The sequence below is a fragment of the Erpetoichthys calabaricus genome, chromosome 8 (assembly GCF_900747795.2).
Source record: "Erpetoichthys calabaricus chromosome 8, fErpCal1.3, whole genome shotgun sequence".
NCBI classification, from domain to species: domain Eukaryota; kingdom Metazoa; phylum Chordata; class Cladistia; order Polypteriformes; family Polypteridae; genus Erpetoichthys; species Erpetoichthys calabaricus.
Window position 1 is genome coordinate 111450781 of NC_041401.2, and position 23712 is coordinate 111474492.

The following is a 23712-nucleotide window of genomic DNA, read 5'->3' on the forward strand; positions in this document are numbered from 1 at the left end:
GCTGAGTTTTTGCCTCAGCAACCACTGAAGTCGCATTCCGCTTGGCCTGCCGGTACCTATTAGCTGCCTCCAGAGTCCCACAGGACAAAAAGGTCCTGTAGGACTCCTTCTTCAGCTTGGCGGCATCCCTCACCGCCGGTGTCCACCAACGGGTTTGGGGATTGTCACCACGACAGGCACCGGGCACCTTACAGCCACAGCTCCGGTCAACTGCCTCAACAATAGAGGCACGGAACATGGCCCATTCGGACTCAATGTCCTCCACCTCTGTTGGGATGTGGTCAAAGTTCTGCTGGAGGTGGGAGTTGAAGCTACTTCTGACAGGAGACTCTGCCAGATGTTCCCAGCAGACCCTCATAATACGTTTTGGCCTACCAGGCCTGACTGGCATCCTCCCCCACCATCGAAGCCAACTCACCACCAGGTGGTGATCAGTTGATAGCTCCGCCCCTTTCTTCACCCGAGTGTCCAAGACATGTGGCCACAAAGTCAATCATTGAACTGAGGCCTAGGGTGTCCTGGTGCCAGGTGCACATATAGACACCCCTATGCTTGAACATGGTGTTCGTTATGGACAATCCATGACAAGCACAGAAGTCCAATAATAAAACACCGCTTGGGTTTAGATCAGGCGGCCATTCCTCCCAATCACGCCCTTCCAGGTCTCACTGTCATTGCCCACATGAACATTGAAGTCTCCCAGCAGAACGAGGTAGTCTCCAGAAGGTGTGGCCTCTAGCAACCCTTCCATGGACTCCAAAAAGAGTGGGTACTCCAGACTGCTGTTCGGCGCATATGCACAAACAACGGTTAGGACCCGTCCCCCCACCTGAAGGTGGAGAGAGGCTACCCTCTCATCTACTGGGGTGAACCCCAATGAACAGACTCCAAGTCAGGAGGCAATAAGCTTGCCCACACCCGCTCAGCGCCTCTCACCGGGGGAAACTCTACCAAAGTGGTAGAGAGTCTAGCCCCTCTCAAGGAAATTGGTTCCAGAGTCCAAGCTGTGCGTCGAGGTGAGCCCAACTATATCTAGCTGGAACCTCTCAACTTCGCGCACTAGCTCAGGCTCCTTCTCCTTCAGAGAGGTGGCATTCCACATTCCAAGAGCCAGCTTCTGTAGCCGAGGATCCAAACCGCCAATGTCCCCGCCTTCGGCCACCACCCAACTCACACTGCACCCAGCCTCCTTGGTCCTCCCCATAGGTGGTGAGCCCATGGGAATTGGGACTCACGTTGCCTCTTCGGGCTGTGCCCGGCCGAGCCCCATGGGTGCAGTCCCGGCCACTAGGCGCTCGCCATCGAGCCCCACCTCCAGGCCTGGCTCCAGAGGGGGGCCCCGGTGACCCATCCGGGCAAGGGAAAACGCCATCAAAAGTTTTTATTCTTCATGGTAGGTTTTCTGAAGTGCTCTTTGTCTCGTCCCTCACCTAGGACCAGTTTGCCTTGTGTGACCCTACCAGGGGCATAAAGCCCCTGACAACAGAGCTCCTAGGATCATTGGGACATGCAAACCCCTCCACCACGATAAGGTGGCAGCTCGAGGAAGAGTCTCCATTTTCCATTTTTCCTAAGTGCAACTATAAAACAGAACTAATATGCATCAGAAATTATGTATAGGTATGGATCCCCCTTTCAGTTACTGTGCAGTTGAAAGTATCTGGTGCTCACTTGAAACTATCTGGTGCTCACTTGAAAGTATCTGGTGCTCACTTGAAACTATCTGGTGCACACTTGAAACTATCTGGTGCGCACCAGAAAAATCCCCAGAAAAACAAATTATACCATGTCCCCTCAGGGGCTCCGTAGATATATGAAATGAACTGAACAAATATTTTACTCAAGTATTTGTAAAGGAAGAAACAAATGGAATGTCCCATGCAGAAGTAAAAACAAACTCTGAGTTCCTACATTTTAAATTAGAAGAGTCAGATGTACTTCAACAATATTTATTTCCAGAGCACATTTTCATACAAAAAATGTAGCTCAGAGTGCTTTATAAGATGTCAAAGAGAAAGTCACAAGAAAATAAAAAAACAAATAAGATTAGGTAAGAATATTAATGAACAAGTAACAAAGAAAAAATCTGTACAATCTTATAAACATAGATATTTTGTATAATTAGTAGAAGGGTACTGTCCTTATATACAATATCATAATGTAAGTCTCTAAATATAAGTCCGGTGATAACATCAGATGGCCGGGAGAACAGGAATAACAAAAAACTCCAGTTGAGCTGGAAAAAAGACAAAATCTACAGGGGTTCCAAGACAAGTAAGACCGTCCAACCCTCACTGGGCATTCTTTTTTACATAAATGCTGTTATGTTATTCCTCATTGCATCCAGTCTTTGTCTCAGAGGATTCAACACATTGTGTCTTGCGACAAGTTGGGTGATCCGCTTTCATGCAGATATCATAGGTGGCTGCATGGTGCCTCGATCAGGTTGTGGTGGAACAAAAAACGGCAACACAGAAGAACTGCAGAAGAAAGCACAGAAAAGTAAAGATTAGTAAAGATTGCAAGTCCTTGAACAGCTGGATAATTTTATGCCTATATAGTCTATTATGAGTATATCTAAAATGTAGTTACAAAAAGGTGAAATTAAAGTAATGTGTTTTAGCAGTTTTTTAAAATGTTCCACAGTTTTAGCCTGATGAATTTCTATTGGTGAAGTATTATAGATTTTTGGTGCATAACAGCAAAATGCTACCTCACTGTTTCTTTTAAGCTTGGCTTTTGAAATTATAAACAAACTACCATTAGAATAGCTAAGGTTATGACTTGAAGTGTAGGAGGACAGGATCTTCAAAATATTGGATTATTTCTAGCTTTACACAACATTAGTAGTGTTTTAAAGTCAGTTCTAAATGACATGAGTAACCAATGCAACAACACTAAAACTGGTGAGATGAGTCTCAGATTTTCTTTTTTTTGTTAGGATCTAGAAATCCCAGCAAGCTTTGACCTCCTCCACCCAACTCTGGCTCACCTGCTGGGTCTTCAGCAGTCCTTTAAATAGTCCTTGACCAGGAAGTGCTTCTGTCCTTCCATCCATGTGACTTGCGAGCACTTCCGAGTCAGATGGAGAAGTTGAGTTTTCTTCAGCCCGGAAGTACTTCTGGATTTCCATCCACATGACTCACTAGTTCTTCTGGGCTATACGGGAAAGCATGACTCCCTAGGTCCCCCTGCAGCATCTCCTGGCGGCACCCACAGTACCTAGCAGGGCTGAGAAACCGAACTCCAAGTCCCAGGATGCCCTGCGGGAATCCAGGGCACCACTACAATCCAGGGAAGCTGCAATCTAGTGTTTTGGGGGATGCAGTGTCCACAAGTAGCTGCCTTCCCCCATCCTTCCATCTCAGGGGTGTTCCTGCCAGGTTGAGCTGCCGGCCGTCTCTTACACGTTCTAAATAACAGCCAGCATTAATTTTTGACAGAAAGATCTTGACAAACCAATCTTTTAGATTTTTGAACAGTAAACTGCAATAGTTGCAAAGCATAGAACACAATTTACGTAGACCATCAAAAAGTCTTTGATACAGTCCTACACAGAAGATTAATTCTAAAACTAGAAACTATAGGCATCAGATCTCAAGTTTGGTTACCAGTAGGAGACAAAGACTACTAATAATATGAGAATGCTCCACGTGGCATGATGTTGTCAGTGGAGTTTCTCATTGGGTCTGTCCTAGGACTGTTACTTTTTCTGATTTACATTAATGACATAGATTTTGATGCAGTTACTAAACTTGTGAAAAGGATAGAGAATATTAGAATTGGAGGAAAGACAGACACTGAAGAGGTAGTGAAAATAATTCAAGAAGACTTCGACAATCTTCAAAACAGGGCAAACAATTGAAAAATGCAGTTTAAGGTAAAAAAGTGCAAAGTGTTACACATGGGAAAAAGGAATGTCAATTATAAAGACAAAACGGGAAATACTGTCCTAAAGGAAAGAACCACTGATACAACATTTTCATCATCTAAGCAACAAGCAAATAAAATGTTAGGTTATATCGTAAAAAAAACTGCTGAATATAAATCAAGTGACATTCGGCTTAAACTATACATTGCACTAGTAAGACCATATCTGGAGTATTGTGTCTAGTTGTGGTCACCATGCTACAATAAAGAAATAGCAACACTTGACGCTGTGCAGAGGAAAGCAATCAGGTGCATCCAAGAACTTCAGGACATGTCCTGCTCTGACAAACTCTTTCAACTTAAGGGTGAATCACATACTCGTACACACAAGTGGAAGATAGGGGAAGTGCATTTAAATCTGAAGCGAGGGGGCACTTCTTTATGCAAAGACTTTTGGGAATCTACTACAAACAACCAAGACATGTAGTTGAAGCAGAAACCTTGACAACCTTTAAGAAATATCTGGATTAGATAAAGGGACAGCATTGCTATTATCTAAACAAATTGAGCCTGATGGACTGAACAGTCTCCTCTTCTTTGCAGATTTCTTAGGTTCTTATTTTATAGCAAATACAAAGTTCCATCATGCCCCCAGTCACACATGAGGGCTAAAGGAGTGTCTAATGGTCTCGTTGAGTAAGTAATAAGGGGAACAGTGTAGCACAAAGACAGTAATACATTTCTCACCATCACCCTTAAAATGATGGAGGTTGTCCTCAAGGACCAATCACGTCACTTCTGCGATACCTCTTTGAGACCCGCCTCTACCTCCCTAGCTGTTATATAAGAAGTGCATGAAGTGAGGGTTCTTTTGGGAGACGGCTACCTAAGAGGGATGATACCTTCATTAGGAGAGCTGTACTGAACGAGTAATCACAATGTTACAACTGAATTTTTGTTACTTTAGGCATTCTAATATTATTTCTTTTTTTGCATTAAATGGGACATCCTATGGGTACAACAACACTTTATGTGACTTCCACTGTACAAAAATATAGACCTATGGTTTTTTTTTTTTTGGAATTAACCAGACGCTACATGATTTTTTGTTGCATTCTATGCTGAATTATATTCATTATTACTCTGTAAATAATGTCATGTGTGGTCTGTGAAAGGTAGTATAAAAATACATTTTATTATAATATGGAAAAATTGCTGAGCAGGACAATTCATCTAAAGATTATTACTGCAGATCAAGTGGTTTGTTTTCCTTTGTTTGGGCCCTAATATTTTTCTTTTTTTTTTTTTAATACATACATTTTAGGAAACTCCCACCTTAACTTTCCCTAGAAATGTACTTCTTTTCTTTTAGTTTTATTGAATTTATAGGTCACAGTAAGTAATACACAATTCAGTCAAAACATTAACCATTACAATACTCCAGACATCAGTGTAAAGTAAAGTGTATAATCAACAACCAACACCCATCCTCTACGTAATTCAGATGGCGATGTGAACAGAAATCCCAGTGTGAAATAGTCCCTCGGGTACAGTAGAACTTTTAAGGAGAAACAGAGTACAAGCTGGCACCTGGGCAGTTTATTTTAGAAGAACATTAAACAATTTCTCTTGAGTCTGAAAATATTTACTTCAGATTACAGGTTCATACATCCCAGGATGATTCGCACATCAATAACTCCATCCAGGTAAAAAAAATGATTCAGACAGCCATTAATGTCATAGTTGCTTTCTTTATTTCTACAGTAAAACAACTAAACAGCAACAGAAGTCAAGTTTAAGGGAATACTAGTTATACATTTTTGCACTGAGTTTTCCTGGTGAAATCAAAGGCAACAATTTATACAAATTTTATGGAAATTACTAAGCACGCAGTTAAATGATTATTTCCTTAATTTCAGTTGGAAATGATTATGTTGTCAGACAATACAAGTAACTGAATTACAGATATATAGTATGATAATGCAGACTTATTGATGATACAGATAATTCAGTCTTGATCAGGGGTTGTGCAGAATATTAAAGATTTTATTCTTTAAAGTCTAATTGTATAGCTAAAATGTGTGTATGGTTTTAATTTTAATCATTACTTGTTCAATGTGAATACATTACAGAAGTTAAATGACATTCAAACATAACTTTCTAAAAAAAACAAAACTTAAAAGCCTGAAACAATTAAAATGTGTATTCATTAACAACACTAAAATCCATACTCTTACCCAAACCCATTGAGCAAATTAGGAATAAGATGAGAAAAAAAGAGAAAGGGGGGACCACCGTGGTATACAGCCTCTTATTAATTAAAACAATAGGAGTTTAGCAGAGGCACAAGCATGATTTCAATAAAGTTTACTTCTGGTAAAATAACATTTTGTTATTTATTTATTTAAATTTTATTTATTTATTTTATTTTTATTTATTTAAAACAGATAGATAGATAGATAGATAGATAGATAGATAGATAGATAGATAGATAGATAGATAGATAGATAGATAGATAGATAGATAGATAGATAGATAGATAGATAGATAGATAGATAGATAGATAGATAGATAGATAGATAGATAGATAGATACTTTATTAATCCCAAGGGGAAATTCACATACTCCAGCAGCACCTTACTGATACAAAAAACAATATTAAATTAAAGATTGATAATAATGCAGGTAAAAAAACAGACAATAACTTTATATAATGTTAACGTTTACCCCCCCGGGTGGAATTGAAGAATCGCATAGTTTGGGGGAGGAACGATTTTCTCAGTCTGTCAGTGGAGCAGGACAGTGACAGAAGTCTGTCGCTGAAGCTGCTCCTCTGTCTAGAGATGACACTGTTTAGTGGATGCAGTGGATTTTCCATAATTGATAGGAGGCTGCTGAGCACCCGTCGCTCTGCCACGGATGTCAAACTGTCCAGCTCCATGCCAACAATAGAGCCTGCCTTCCTCACCAGTTTGTCCAGGCGTGAGGTGTCTTTCTTCTTAATGCTGCCTCCCTAGCACACCACCACGTAGAAGAGGGCGCTCGCCACAACCGTCTGATAGAACATCTGCAGCATCTTATTGCAGATGTTGAAGGACGCCAGCCTTCTAAGGAAGTATAGCTGGCTCTGTCCTTTCTTACACAGAGCATCAGTATTGGCAGTCCAGTCTAATTTATCATCCAGCTGCACTCCCAGGTGTTTATAGGTCTGCACCCTCTGCACACAGTCACCTCTGATAACATATATGATATATATGATAATAAATTTTGACGTCCCATCAAATGAAACACACTCAGGACCTGCTTGTCTGGGGGAGTCTTCCAAATGGTGACTAGCTTTTTATTGGATATGCTGTGATATAAACGGTCCCCTACCGCTGACCATTGTCTGGGTCACGGGAACCCCTCCAAAATAACAAAAATAATTCGCCTTCATCCAATCTACCCTTTGCCTGCTCTTTAACTGTTTGCTCCCTTCTCAACCTGACACTGTCTTCGTCTCGCTCTACCAACAACTACCACTTCCGACCACTCCACCTCAGTATTCATCTTCTTCTAACTCAGTGACACTCTGCACATTTACATGATCATTCTAATCTTTCTTCTTTCCAGTTTTAGTTCATGTTCTACTTTCATAGGCCACATTTAAGTCCAATAGAACCAACTACCCCTAATTCCATCCATCCATCCATTTTCCAACCCGCTGAATCCGAACACAGGGTCACGGGGGTCTGCTGGAGCCAATCCCAGCCAACACAGGGCACAAGGCAGGAACCAATCCTGGGCAGGGTGCCAACCCACTGCAGGACACACACAAACACACCAAGCAGACACTAGGGCCAATTTAGAATCGCCAATCCACCTAACCAGCATGTCTTTGGTCTGTGGGAAGAAACCGGAGCGCCCGGAGGAAACCCACGCAGACACGGGGAGAACATGCAAACTCCACGCAGGGAGGACCCGGGAAGCGAACCCAGGTCCCCAGGTCTCCCAACTGCGAGGCAGCAGCGCTACCCACTGCGCCACCGTGCCGCCCTACCCCTAATTCAATTTTCATAACCTTTTCCCTTCGAGATTCCATTCGAAGTTAGAATTGTGCACAACTCCCTAAATTTCTCCCATGCACCTCTAACCCTTGCTATCACAGCCGTTCCAGCATATCAACCAGCACTCCACATGGGAAAGATGCTATAAAATAAAATGTACAGTATTGTTATTATTGTCAGAGAGGAACATTTTTGTACACTGCGTGGTTTTCTTTTTCTATGAGGCAAAAAACATGTAAATAATAAATGAAAAAGTCAATAGATGAAGAGGCAATTGGCACCCTTTGCTTCAGAGTGGGATGATAACAAAAAGGCAAATTTCCTGGATGATTCTGTCTCAGGTTATTGTTGATGGCTGTTTACAGGATGTAGATATTTACCTGTAATGCAAAAGAATCACTTGCTTTGAAGATCAAATTACTTTGATTGGTATCTCATCAACATACAATATTGTGATACAGAACTGTCTGCTTCCTTCGAAATGTTTTTGTTTATTTGAAAATTAATTTGTTCTGGGGACATAGTTTCTAATCAGCATAAGGTGGTATATGTACCTCTTGGCAGTTGACAACCATACTATTATTAAACAAATGAAAATGTGTTTGCGCTATTGCTAAGTAAAGGAAATTGATATGTACCATTATTTACTAAATCATCATGTTGATCAATGCAGAGATGGAAGCAGTTATTTACGTCTGGGTAGTGGTTGGTGTAAGAACAATGGTGCAAAGACAGAGAGAGAGAGAGAGAGAATGCTAGCAGAAGGGACAGAGTGAGGACAGAGGATGGTGTGAAGTGAGAGAGACCTGGCGAGAGGGCAGACAGTATAGAGACGAGAGTGACGGTCTACCGAGAACGCCATCAAGATTACTCGTACAGAGTGCAGGGACTCACAGGTAGACGAGGGTACATTGGCTGACAAGACCTGAGGCAGATAAAGGGAGACATCTACCTCCAGTGGGGACGAGACAGTTTCACCAGAGAAACGGCGGATGTGGATCCAGCAAGCAAGGGAAGATACACGAGAGGACCAAACAAGGCCGGCTTAGGAAAACAAGCATTAGGAAAACAGAATGTCTCAGTTGGCCATTTTGAAGAACAATGGTCGTGAAAACACCTGACTTCGCACCATCAATGGTTGCATCCTCCGCTGTTATGTTTTAATGGACTTTTAGAGTGTGGACTGTGTGCTCTCTTTTTAAAAGGTTTTCGCTCCTGGTATTTTTAGATTCTAATCTATTTTTGTCTTCTTGGTGTATTTTAGATTGTCTGTTGTAATACAAGTTACCGTTGTTTACTCACAGCCCAATTTAAAGAAACTTGTGTATTGTCATCTTTAAATTACAAAGGTTCTTAATGTTCAGACTTGGTTTAATAATTGTACTGTTTATAAGCCTTTTAGCCTGTTAAAATAATTTCAAGAGTTCCCAGAGTCTTAATAAAACTGGGTGTCGTAGTTGGATCTTTTAACTGTGTTTAGGTTAGATTACCTTTAAGCAGGACCCAGACACCAGTCACATTATTATTAAGTAAAAAGCAGAAATATTCTGCTTTTTCCAAAAATAACTCTGAGTTGCCGAGATCTACATTTGCACTTACCACATCAGCATTCTGCACCCTTCTTGCACACCTTCTGCTGACTAATCTTCAAAACACCATCTTACGACAATGGTACATTGGATCCTGTTTCTCCCAACACCTTTACCACACATATCGCTTTGCCATTCACCCACCTATACCATAACTCTGTCACCTTGGGCTTTCCTGCATTTACTTTGAGGCATTTCTCTTCCAAACTTAGATTTTCATTTCAGTATTTTCTCCTTTAATTCCTCTTCATTTTTGCCATCAAAACCAGTTCATAGACATGCAGCTTAGGTGAATTAACACATTGTCTGTGTGTGTTCACCCTATGATGGATGGATGCCCTCTCCAGGTATTTTAACTGCCTTATGCCCTGTGCTTGCTGGGATAGGCTTCAACTCCCCTGTAAACCTGTCCTGGATGACTAGATTAAAAAAATGGCTGGAAAGTTATTGCTGTTAAATGTGTGCAACCAGTCATGTGAACTAAGGATGCCATCAAATTTTCATGTAGGAAATCTGGTATTGTAAAGCGTTCTTACCTTATTAATGAAACAAACAAAATGATGTATTACTTGATCATTAGAGTACATTTATTTAATGATAGATTTTGGTTCCTTTTTGTTTCATCTCATTTTCTAACCTGCTTAATCCAGACCACGGTCATGAGGGTGCACTGGAGCCTATCCCAAAACGTAAGGCAGGAACAAGCCTCTCATATTTCATATTAGATTTTGGTTCCTTCATTTTCCATTTCATTTCCTAACCTGCTTAGCTCAAACCACAATCACAGGGGTTTGCTGGAGCCTATCCCAGTACTCAAGGCAGGAACAAACCCAGGATGGGATGCCAGTCCATCTCAAGGCAAACACACACTCCCACACACCAAGCACACACTAGGGCTCATTTAGTGTTGTCAATTCACCTAACCTGCATATCTTTAGACAGTGGCAGAAAACCGGAGCAAACCCATGTAGACACGGGGAAAACATGCAAACACCATGCAGGGGGCACCCAGGATGCAAACCCTGGTCTCCCTATTGTGAGGCAGCAGCATTGCCACTGTGCCACCATGCCGCCCTTGGTTCCTTGTATTTGAGAACATATAATAATGCAGAAAACTGACTCAGGCAAATACTTTTTAAAGCACTGTATAACTGACATCTGCTATTTTATTTTGCAATTAGTTGGCATATCAGTAATAGTTGTCAAAATGTCACAGACAGAAATGGGCATTTTTATTTCCTTTTCATTTTGGAATATGTACATACACACACACACACAAACATACACCCCAAATCAAATTATATTTGCCATTCAAATTAACTGTATGTTCATAGAATGTGCAATGCACATCAATATGAGGAAAACATACAAGCTCCATGTTAAAAGTTCTGCAGGTGACTAGTAAACCAGGACACAAGCGCCATGAGGTGGTAGTGCTGCCCTCTACATTGCTGAGCTCACCCAGGGCAAAGAAGCAAGAATTTTAAATTAAAGTCTGAATACTGAGGACTAACCTGAATTAGAAAGAGCTGTAATTACATATGAAAACATATGAGAGCAACTTATGAAGATGTAGAAGTAGCTTTCATGTTACATTTATATGTAATTAATTACAACACATTCAAAACTAATACAGAATATATTGGCCCAATTCTGAAAGTAACCATTAACACACAAAATAGCAGAAACAGAACAATTTAATTACTTTCAAATTTAATTGATTCTGCAGTACTAACTTCTGAGAGAAGTTAGTAAAAAAAGTAAAAACAAACCCAGTTTACATTTCAATTATTGGCCCTTTAGATGGCTTTGAAAATGTAATAAATGAATATGATTAGCATTTTCTTATCTATTTCATTTCAGCTGTTTAGACGAATATTCAGCATGCACTGAGCTCCCCGAGCTGCACCGGTATTCCCCGTATTCTATTTTAGTGTTACTACCTCGAGTGACAGTAAACTCTACCGGCACCCTCACAGACATTTCTTTTCTCATGACATTAACAGTCAATTCTGTATGTGGAGGGACTTTGACAGGTAGGTTGAGTTCGGTCTTCTCCTTTGTAGTTGTAGATTCGGTTTTCCCTTTTTCAACAGTGAAGGTCTTGGAAGCAGATATGCTGGTCTCCATTCCTACACCAGGCACGATATCAAGAGTTAATTTAGTTCCAACAGTAATTGTGGTGGAGTTGCTGAAGGTGATGCTTTGGCTGACGTAGGTTTCATATTCTTTGGTGGCAGTGGAAGAAAAGGACTGCTCAGTGTCAGATCGGTTTACTCCGACCAACTCATCGATCTTCACATTCTTCTCCGACTCCTTGACCATTTTCTCCCACTGAATTTTGGCTTTCACAGTAGGGGCACCATACTTCAGAGGACGAAGAAAGGAGAGCTGATTGTTGAAGCCAAGATCACCGTAGTTTGCCACCTTTTCCCCTGCTCGAGCAATGAGTTGCCTGCCTATATTTTCTCCGTGTTCATACAGGACCCAGACTCCTCTATGAACAATATGGGACGAGGCAGTGTCATTGAAGTCAGAAAAGCACAGGTTCGTTTCAATAGTGATATCTTTCTTTCTTCCACCGTAATTAGCATTGTCATATAAAGTGATCAAAGGGTCGTCAAGGTTGTCAGTGATGATTTGCAGGGAAGAAAATACCCCTCAACAGTGGCATACTGCCCTTCCTCATAGACAAACTGCCGGCCTTTGAAGTTAGGATGCTCATAAGCTACCCAAGGGGCACCAATTACCATTAAGGATGAAATGCAGTCATTGAAGTTTTCATCAATTAGACTTGGAACAGTTTTGGTGAACTCCCTGCTCATTCCCTTGAAGTTTTGGCGCTCATAGACGATGATTTTGTTCATGGTAAGAACTTCGATTTGCTTTCTTATTGTAGTCAGTAGCGATGAATACCCAGAGCTCTCTGTAGTGCCCTTTTAATGATGAACTGCTTACTTTATAGACAGGATTCTAAAGGCACTCCTCAAAGATTCATATCCACAAGGCTTGAAAAGTGTAAAAACGTCCTGTAAATGTTAGGTTTGGCACCTATCATTGTTTAGTTTTTTTCTTTTAGATTTCATTTTATGTTATCTTTCTGACTATTAAATAAATTGCTTTATGTACTATTTTACAATTTATTAACTTAATGTGATAAGGAAGCATTTACAGTCATTGCATCATTATTTGTATTGTTACACTTAGCCAATTATTTTACATTGTCTAATCTTAGTATAAATAAGGAAAAAACAATTTCAATACAAGTTTAAATTTATAGCAATGCTTCCAATGAGCTGTTTAGACTTTTTTATCTCATGATTAGTTAAATCAAATCCAATGCAAAACATATTTATGCAAAGGGCCACATTCTCATCAGTCCAGTTTAGGTTCACAAAACACACATGTATTAGGAATATGGAGGGAACCAGAATTACTCACAAAAAACAAAGTATGTATAAACAATCTACGAATATCAACCAGTAACTAGTACAATCTCCACCATACCATTATCCCTATGCAAATATGTAAAGCCAAAACTCATAATTCATGTAGTTCTTATCTTTCCTTCTCTCTTTTCCTATCACTATTGCCTGAGACAGTGGTTGACTTTAATCCCACATCTGGTAGTTGCTTGATCTCCGCACTCTTTGTTGCTTTTTACACCCTGTGAGGGTTTGTGCTGAAGAATACTCACCAATGGACTGTCACTCCTTCCAGTACTACTTCCTGAATTATGCCCCATGCTGCAGAGATAGTCACTGGCAACACGCAAGTGGATCATGCGGATATTGAGTATATTAAGTTACAGTTAAAAATAGTCTTCAGTTTAATTTGAAAAGCTTGCATGTTTCCTTAAGGATCTTAATTCCTGCAACCTTTTTCTGTCATCTACACTCAGTATAGTTATAGTGATTTTTCAAGAAAATGTGTGTTTAGAAAATAACATCTCTGTACCCATTGAATTGTCTTTACTGCTTCTAGAACATTTCTATCGACCTTTTTTCCTTTTGTTTATAGATAGCTTCCTATTTTAAATACCTCTGAAATTGATTACTGCAATGCACTTTTAGATAGATAGATAGATAGATAGATAGATAGATAGATAGATAGATAGATAGATAGATAGATAGATAGATAGATAGATAGATAGATAGATATTGTTAATCCCAATGGGAAATTCACATTCTCCAGCAGCAGAATACTGATACAATAAATAATATTAAATTAAAGATTGATAATAATGCAGACAATAAGTTTGTATAATGTTAAATGTTAACGTTTACCCCCCGGGTGGAACTGAAGAGTCGCATAGTTTGGAGGAGGAACGATCTCCTCAATCTGTCAGTGGAGCAGGACAGTGACAGCAGTCTGTCGCTGAAGCTGCTTTTCTGTCTGGAGATGACACTGTTTAAACTTAATACGTTATTGACACTGTTAAATTTTTATAAATCTTTCCTTCGTCAAGGTATTAAACAACACCAGAATGCTGCTGCTAAGGAATTGACAATGACCAGTAATTAGGAAAACATCATTTCTAGACTACAGTGTGCACCTGTTTGATATTATACTGCAGTATCTTCAACATTTTCTGACTGATAAACAAAACTATTAATTCCAAAACCCCAGAATATCTGTTATCATTATTATTTTCCCTTTATTGATATTGAAGTATCAATAGAATATGCATAATTTTGTGAGCTAAACACAGTTTTTGATGAAGCTGTCTTCCTAAATGCTGATTTATACCTTTGCATCAAGTCTATGCTGTAGGCTATGCTGTTGAAAGCAGTTTATTTTTCTGTGTTGCGCTGCACATACATGTCTGAACGCAAGTTGGTGGTGTTTTTAGCACACTAGAAAAGCGAATGATCCATTTCCATCGATAAGTGAATGTATCTGTCCGTCACAGTTTCCTCCTTATTCATACATTCACTGAATTCAAAACTGATGTTTGTGAATATTTCACGTCACCAATTGGTTGTCATCTGATTGTCTCTGTAGTGTAGTGCTGAGGTATCATATACATGTGTATATGTTCTAACTTATTCAACAAATCTTTTTTTGATCTACTCCATGTTTACTTCAGAATAATGAAAGATGAAACTAAGTACATTTCAGGAAATACCTAGTTACCAAACCAAACAATTAAAGTCACTGGGATCTACATAGGGTCCACATACTCACATTTTTGAGGATGTAAGCGTCAGGCTATGGTTTAGCTACGTCATAGGCTACATGGCCTTCAGTGTAGGTACACCGTAGGCTCGACAAAGAAGTTTAAATCAACCTTCAAAGTCATATTTAAATGAGTTTTCTCCAATCACACAGCAGAATTGAAGAATGGGGGAAGGTATAGTAGAATATATTGTACAGTAGTAAAATTTAGAAATGTTAAAGGGCTTACAGAAATGATTTAATATGCCAAGTCGATGTAAATGGTTCCATCCAACCTTGTCACATTCCTTTTCTTTATCTAGAGATAGCAATACATCAGAGGAATCAGATGACAAAAATATTATGTTGATCACACAGCACTATGTTGGATAGCGATTGTCTGCCCATAATCAACCTGCTTTGATCTTGTGAAACTAACAGGATCACAATTCTTTTTCAAGAACTGTAAAGGAAAATTATAAAATAGATAATTCTGAGAAATACCAGCCAGTATATCAAGAGATCAAAGAGGCATTTAAAAAGGTCAAAGGGGAAATTGAAACAAAAAATTCTACTGGACCATAAAACAAATAATGTTTTTGTGTACTATTCCAGTAAAAAGATGATAAAAGAGAATTTAAGAAATCTCAGGAATACAAAATGAGTAGTAATTGAAAAGGAAAAGGAAATAGGAAATGAACTGAACAGGTATTTCACTCAAGTATTTGTAACAGAAGAAAGAAATGGAATGTCCCATGCAGAATTAAAAGCAAACTTTGAGTTCCTAGATTTTAAATTAGAAGAGTCAGATATACTTCAACAACAATATTTATTTCCAGAGCACATTTTCTTACAAAAAATGTAGCTCAAAGTGATTTATAAGATGTCAAAGAGAAAGTTATAAGAAAAGAAAAAAACAAATAAGATTAGGTAAGAATATTAATGAATAACACTGCACAACAAAGTTTTTGCTTCTTGAACACAGTTGGGTGTTTCTTATAGATTTTTGAATAACTGACACCAAGATCAAAGAGGGCATTTTTGTTGGCCCCCAGATCAGACATGTTATGAGTGACAAGCGGTTTAAAGATCTGTTAGTTGGGCTGGAAAAAAATGCCTGGAAAGCCTTAAAAAGACGTTGTTGACAATTTTCTGGGCACTTACAGAGCCCCAAACAACATTCAGCTGGTAGACAAACTTCTCAAAGCATATCAGACAATGAAGTGCAACATGTCACTCAAGATTCATTTCCTCCTCTCACATTTCGACTTCTTCCTCTCAGTTCTCGGTGCTGCCAGTGACAAACACGGTGAATGGTTTCACTAGGACATTGCTACGATGGAGAAACGATACCAGAGCAACTGGAATCTGTCAATTCTTGCTGACTACTGTTGGACACTGCAACGTTATGCACCAGACATTGAATACAAAAGAAAATCAGGAGCAAAACACTTTTAATTCTGTTGAATTTAATAGCTAATGCGAAACATAAATGTGACTAAATACGTTATTGTCAGTAAACATATAAATGTCTATTTCTCAGAGTTCCTACGTGATGCAGCAAAACCAAAACTATATTTGTGCATACCCAGTAGGTATCTGTCACAATCAGCAAAATCTTTTCAGGAAGCAAGACTTTTCAAAAAAATTGTTGTGCATTGTAAGTAACAAAGAAAAAAAATCAATGCAATCTTATAAACATAGATATATAATTAGTAGAAGGGTACCATCCTTATATGCAATATCAAAATTTAAGTCTCAAAAATAACAAAAACTCCAGTTGAGCTGGAGAAAAAGACAAAATCTATAGGGGTTCCAAGGCAAGTGAGACCGCCCAGCCCTCACTGGGCATTCTTTTTTACATAAATGCTGTTATGTTATTCCTCATTGCTTCCAGGCTTTGTCTAAGAGGATTCAACACATGGTGTGTTGTGACAAGTTGGGTTATTAGCTTTCATGCCAACATTACAGGTGGCTGCACGATGCCTCGATCAGATTGTGGTGGCACAAAATGGCAACACAGAAGAACCACAAAGATTGTAAGTCCTTGAACAGCTGGATAATTTTATTCCTATATAGTCTATTAAGAGTACATCCAAAATGTAATTACAAAATGGCCAAATTAAAGTAATGTGTTTTAGCAGTTTTTTAAAATTTTCCACAGTATTAGCCTGATGAATTTCTACTGGTGAAGTATTCCAGATTTTTGGTGCATAACAGAAAAATTCTGCATCACAGTTTCTTTTAAGCTTGGCTTTTGAAATTATAAGCAGACTAACATTTGAATATCTAAGGTTACGACTTGAAGTGTTGGAGGACAGGAAATTCAAAATATAGGATTATTTACAGCTTTCTACATCATTAGTAGTGTTTTAAAGTTAATTTTAAATGACATGAGTAACCAATGCAACAATACTAAAACTGGTGAGATGTGCTGAGATTTTCTTGCTGATGCGTTCTGCATTAATTGATGTCTTTCTTATGTAGTCCTGTTAGAACTGCTTTACAGTGATGTAGCCGACTAAAAACAAAAGCATGAATTAATCAAGCCACCTGACACATTAAAGACTACTAACTCTCTGAATAACCAATTGCACTGAATGACATGAAAGACATCATCCATAAAATCTTACCAGGCATATTTAAGCAGTGACTACAGAATAGAGAAGCACCGGAGGACAGGAAATTTGCAAACGTGACTGCAGTCTTCAAGAAGGGACACTAAATGTTTCCTGATAATATAGACTATTAAGTCTCGTTTCTGTGTCATACAAAATTGTGGAAATTATAATAAAAATAAATTAGCAAAGTACTTATATGAAAATAACATTCTGAATAACAGCCAGCATGGGTTTTAAGAGGAAGATCTTGTCAAACCAATCTTCTAGATTGTTTTGAATAGGCAACTGCAATCGTTGCAAAGCACAGAACACAATTTACTTAGACCATCAAGAAGTCTTTGATACAGTCCTACACTGAAGTTTAATTCTAAAACTACAAGCTATAGGCATCAAATCTCAAATTGGGTAACCAGCAGGAGACAAAGAGTACTAACTAATAAGAGGAGAATGCTCCACGTGGCATGACGTTGTCAGTGGACTTCCTCATTGGGTCTGTCCTGAGACCATTACTTTTTCTGATTTACATTGACATAGATTTTGGTGTAGTTAGTAATATACAGACAATACTAAAATTGGAGAAAAGGCAAACACTGAAGAGATAGTAAAAATAATTCATAAAGACTTGGAAACATTTTCAGAACTGGGCAAACAATTGAAACATGCAGTTTAAGGTAAAAAGTGTAAAGTGCTACACAAGGGTAAAAGGAATGCCAATTATAAAAACAAAATTGGAAAAACATCCCTAAAGGAAACAACCATTGTCACAATGTTTTCATCATCTAAGCAATGTGCACAAGCGAATAAAAAGGCAAATAAAATGTTAGGTTATATCTTAAAAAACTGTTCAATATAAATCAAGTGACATTTGGCTTAAACTATATGATGCACTAGTAAGACCATATCTGGAGTATTGTGTCTAGTTGTGGTCACCATGCTACAATAAAGCACTTCTTAATGCAGAGTTTTAGGAATCTAGTACAAACTACCAAGACACATAGTTGAAGCAGAAACCTTGACAACCTTTAAGAACTACCTGGGATCAGACAGAGGGACAGCTTTGCTATTACCTAAACAAATGAGCTTGATGGACTGAACAGTCTCCTCTTCTTTGTCACATTTCTTATGTTCTTATTTTATAGCAAATGCAAAGTTTACTCATGCCCCCAATCACACATGAGGGCTAAGGGAGTGTCTAATGGTCTTGTTGAGTAAGTAAAAAGAGGAATAGTGTAGCACACAGATAATAACACATCTCTCAATTCCACCATTAAAATGACGGAGGTTGTCCTCAAGCACTTATCTATTCACTTCCTTTATACCTATTTGTGAACGGCCTCTAACTCCCTAGCCATTATAAAAGAAGTGCATGAAGTGAGGGTTCTTTTGAGAGATGGCTACCTAAGAGGGATGATACCTCATTAGGAAAGCTGTACTGAAGGAGTAACTACTATGCTACAATTGATTTTTTGTTAATTTAGGCATTCTAATGTTTTTTCTTGTTTTGCTTTAAATGGGACATCCTGTGGGTACACCAATGCTTTATTTGCTTTCTACTGTACAAAAATATAGATCTATGTTATTTTTTTTGTAATTTACCAGAAGGTAAATAACTGTGTTACATCCATCCATCCATTATCCAACCCGCTATATCCTAACTACAGGGTCACGGGGTCTGCTGGAGCCAATCCCAGCCAACACAGGGCGCAAGGCAGGAAACAAACCCCGGGCAGGGCGCCAGCCCACCGCAGGGCGCACACACTAGGAAAAAGTTAGAACCTGCATGTCTTTGGACTGTGGGAGGAAACCCACACAGACACGGGGAGAACATGCAAACTCCACGCAGGGAGGACCCGGGAAGCGAACCTGGGTCTCCTAACTGCTAGCAACAGTGCTACCCACTATGCCACCATGCTGCCCTTTGTGTTATATACTATGCTGAATTATATTCAATTATTACTCTGTAAAATTATGTCATGTGTGGTCTGTGAAAGGTGCTATAAAAAATAAACTTTAATATGTAAAGTTGGCTGAGCAAGACAATGCTTCTAATGATTATTACTAAGACCATCCATCCATCCATACATATATTTTTTAATACATACATTTTAGGGAACTCCCAAGTTAACTTTCCTTAGATATTTACTTCATTTTTTTTTGTTTTATTGAATTTATAGGTCACACTACAATAAGTTAAACACAGTTCCATCAAAATATTGACCATTACAATAATCCAGACATTTGTGTTTAAATTAAAGTGTACTAAATCATAATCAACAGCCAACATCCATCCCCCATGTAATTCAGAGAGTGATGTGACCAGAAATCCCAATGTGAAATAGTCCCTCGGTTACAGTAGAACAGAAGAGAAACAGACTACAAGCAGAGGCCTGGGCAGTTTGTTTTAGAAGAACATTAAACATTTTTTATAGATTCATACATCCCAGGGTAATTCACACATGAATAACAAAACCCAGGTAAAAAAAAATGATCCATGAAAGCCGTGAACATTATACTTGCTTTCATTATTTCTACAAGAAAATGACTTAAAAGCATCAAAAGTCAAGTTTAAAGTAATATGAGTTATGTGTTTTTGCATTGAATTTTCAAGGTCATATTACAAGCATGCTGTCAGACAATACAAGTAAATGCATCACAGATATACAGTATGATAATGCAGTCTTATTGGTGGTGCAGATAATTCAGTCTTGGTCACAGGTTGTGCACAATATTATAGATTTTACTATTTAAAGTCTAATTGTATAGCTAGTATGTTTGTGTGTTTTACATTTTAGTCTTTATTTGTTTCATGTGAATACATTATGGAAGTTACATGACATTCAAACACACGTTTCTGAAAAGGAAACTTTTAAACAATTAACATATGTAATCATAAGCAACACTAAAATGTCCAGAGTAAGCCAAGTCTCCAAAGAGGCACTCTATAGGAAAAGACAGGTTTTGCATTCACAATTTAACCTCTTGACTACTAAAGAAACGGAACAGCTTATCTTTAAATTGCGACATCATTATTATGAACACAGATAAAAGTGCAATAAGATCTTAGTCCAATAAATCCACAAACAGGAATTCTGTAATGCAATAGCACTGATTACTAACACAAACAGAGATAAAAATTATTGACCGTAAAAATATAACTGACACATTTAGAGAGTACTATAAGTTCTTATATTCTACTCAGTTTAAAGAAAGTAATACACCATCTAATGAGTTTCCTGATTCATTAGAGATACCACAGCAAGATGTTCTTAGTGATGCAGAACTGGATAAACCTCTGACACTTTCATAATTACTAGATTTTACAAACTCATTTCAAAGTGGGAAAGCAGCCAGCCCTGATGGCTACCAAGTGGAATGTTATAAAAAAACGTCTCAAATAAGTCAGCTCCACTATTATTAGTAACATTTATAGAAGCTAAAGACAAAAACATTCTACCTCAAACGTTTCGCCAAGCATTAATTACCATCTTTCCTAAGAAGAACAAGGACCTATTACAATGTGCATCATACAGACCAATCTCTCTTCTGAATAACGATATTAAGATACTCTCCAAAGTTCTAGCCAGAAGGACTGAAAAAGTGCTTCATTCTGTAATATCACAAGACCAAACAGGATTTATTAAAGGCAGACATGTAAATTCTAACCTTCGACATTTGTTTAATATAACATATTCACCCATTAATTCTAACACCCCAGAGATCTTATTATGTTTAGATGCAGAAAAAGCATTTGATATGGTAGAATGGGACTATCTATTCACAACATTACACAAATTTTGGCTCGATGTGAACATATGTGTATGGATTAAACTACTTCATACTAGTCCAGGAGCCTCAATTCATATTAACAACATTATTTCAGATAACTTCAAACTAGAACGTGGTACTCAACAATGATGCCCCTTATCACCTTTGCTTTTATTGGCTGTATATTTTCAAAACACATTAGAGATAAAGGGGATTTTCAGAGAAGGACATAAACAGAAAATATTACTATATGCAGATTATATGGTACTGTATATATCAGACCCACAACATTCTGTGCCAGCAGTCCTACAATTATTAGCAGGTTTTCAAAGGATATCTGGACTTAAAATCAATTTCAATAAAAGTGTACTTTTTCCAGTGAATTCTTTAGCATGTAATATCGGACCGGTAATCTTCCCATTTATCTTAGCAGATCAGTTTAAATGTCTATTGGTAAATATTCCAAGTAAATATAAACCAGTTGTTTGGCAAAATTTAACTGTCTGCATGGAAAAAATTAAACAAGACATGACTAGATGGTCTACCCTCCACCTTACGTTAGCAAGGAGAATCAACATTGTTAAAATGACCATCCTTCCCAATCTGCTCTTCCTATTTCAAAGCATCCCCATATAAATTATCAAATCATTTTTTAAGAAATTAGACTCAATCATAACTTAAATTTATGTGAAATTCTAAACATTCACGCATCCAAAGGGCGAATCTACAATGGGGGCATGGCACTACCCAAGATTCAATTTTATTGCTGGGTGGCAAATATACAAGCTATAAAGACCTGGGGCCTCATGCAAAAAAAGGTGAGTTGTAGCCCACTGTCTTGAGTGTCATATGGAAGCTTGTTAGGGTACAGAGAAAAGAAACATAAATGGGGACACTGTAGAAAAAAAAGCTTGAAATGTCAACTTTACTCTCGATATTTCCACTTTAATCACTTTATTTTTTCATTAAAATAGAACATCATAAACTTCATCTTAAAATTGTTTAATTTACTAGCTTCTCAAATCCCATCGTAACTAAAGTAGCACGTTGAATGCTTTGTATTCTATTTGTTTTTCTATGTACTCTATGTGTGTGAATCACTACGTGCTTCTTAAATGGGCTTTCTCATATGCTGAAAGGACACAGAATACATTATATTCATGATATTACCACTCTCTGAATAAATTAAATACTAAGATGTATACTTGATATAATTTTCATGATGATAGGAATTAAAGCGTGTATTAAACATAAGGGCCCAGTTGTAGCAACAAGCAGGCACCCCGTCCAGGGATTGTTCCTGCTTCCTGCAAGATGTTTGCTGCACTGTGCGCGACCCTCGATGAAATAATTTATTGCAGCAGTACTGACTCTTTCAAAAATATTAACCCCAATTCCTGTCATTCCTTTTCTTTGTCTAAGTAACTACACGCCACTTAGTCAGCTCTTTAATAATTGTCAAGCCATCTCTAAGATTAGATTCTTCAAAACTTTTAAGGAACACTGAAATATCTTTGAAGTATATGTCCATCCAGGGTTGCGCCAGTCCCACCAAACATACAGCGCAAAGCAGGAACAATCCCTGAACAGCTCATCGCTACCGCTGTCCACCATATCCACAAATTTAATTATTAACAGTATACATTATTTAAATGAAGTTAAAAATCCATCTGTATAATGTAATATACATACTTTACTGTATTTCATCTTAAAAATTATATCAAGAGCTCTAAGAAGATAACGCTTGGGAGTCTAAATTGACTTAGAAGCCAGTCGTCATCAACTGTAAATACGTACTCTCTTCTATTGAACTGAATTGAATTCCTTTATTGTTATTGTATTGTACAATGAGAATCAATATGCAAATCCTCCATCAACTTATTTTCCAATAAAATGATAAAATAACAATAATAATAATAATACGACAAAAAAACAATATGAGGATAAGTAACTCAGACTGTGCAGTATTACAATAATAATAATAATATTACAGTAAGGTACTTATTATCTTACTTATAAGTACAAACAGTTCTCTCAGGAGCACTTGATGAATTGATTGAGTGCATTTAGAGCTCTTGGGATGAAACTGTTTCTGAACCGCAAGGTCCCTACAGGAAAGGCTCTGAAGTGTTTACCATATGGGAGAAGTTCAAATAGACCGTGCCCATGGCTGAGGCAGCATCTGCTAGAAGCTGTATCCTGATAATTATTTCCTCTCTTGACACAATCTGCACTAGAGCTTTTCGATCAGTTGCTGTAGAGCTGTGATTCCACACTTAGATACAGTGGGTTAAAATACTCTGAGTGGTGAACTGAGAGTAACAACGCTAAAGCAGCTACGGTATTTGAAATAGTTTGGCCATTCTGTGCATCATTATATTATTACAGGTGGATTACAATCAGATGCCTTAAACTAAAAATGATATGTGGTTAATTTCAGTATATTTGATAAAGCTGCATCAGGGATGTGAATCTAAAAAATAAAGGGAAAACACACAGGAACAGTAGCACTGCTTTGACGCTGGGTGTCGCAAGTTTGCAAAACTGAACCGAAAACATGCGTACGCAATGGTTTGAGCTGGCATGAGAATGTGCATGGCTTTATGCCAAGTTTACTTTTTAATACATCGCGATATGATCATGGAAATGGGCATGTGCAACATT

The 23712-nt window shown here is 38.2% G+C and overlaps 1 protein-coding gene and 1 long non-coding RNA gene across 3 annotated transcripts in view; one reads left to right on the top strand and one right to left on the bottom strand.

The window, feature by feature from the left end:
• Nucleotides 1-23712, top strand: part of LOC127528991 (uncharacterized) — a 195117-nt gene that overhangs the window by 137825 nt on the left and 33580 nt on the right. Inside the window, exon 2 of the long non-coding RNA XR_007935674.1 lies at nt 11542-11606. This is a non-coding gene — a long non-coding RNA (uncharacterized LOC127528991). The remainder of the gene's footprint in view (nt 1-11541; nt 11607-23712) is intronic.
• The window catches only part of LOC114655955 (epidermal differentiation-specific protein-like), a 64913-nt gene that overhangs the window by 6882 nt on the left and 34319 nt on the right, over nt 1-23712 (bottom strand). The window contains exon 2 of one of the 2 annotated variants that reach the window (XM_051931062.1): nt 11355-11448. The exons of the other annotated variant lie outside the window; for it this stretch is intronic. Coding sequence (XP_051787022.1) covers nt 11360-11448 — 89 coding nt within the window. The 3' untranslated portion in view covers nt 11355-11359. Of the gene's footprint in view, nt 1-11354; nt 11449-23712 lie in introns of those variants that run through there. 2 annotated transcript variants of the gene reach the window in all.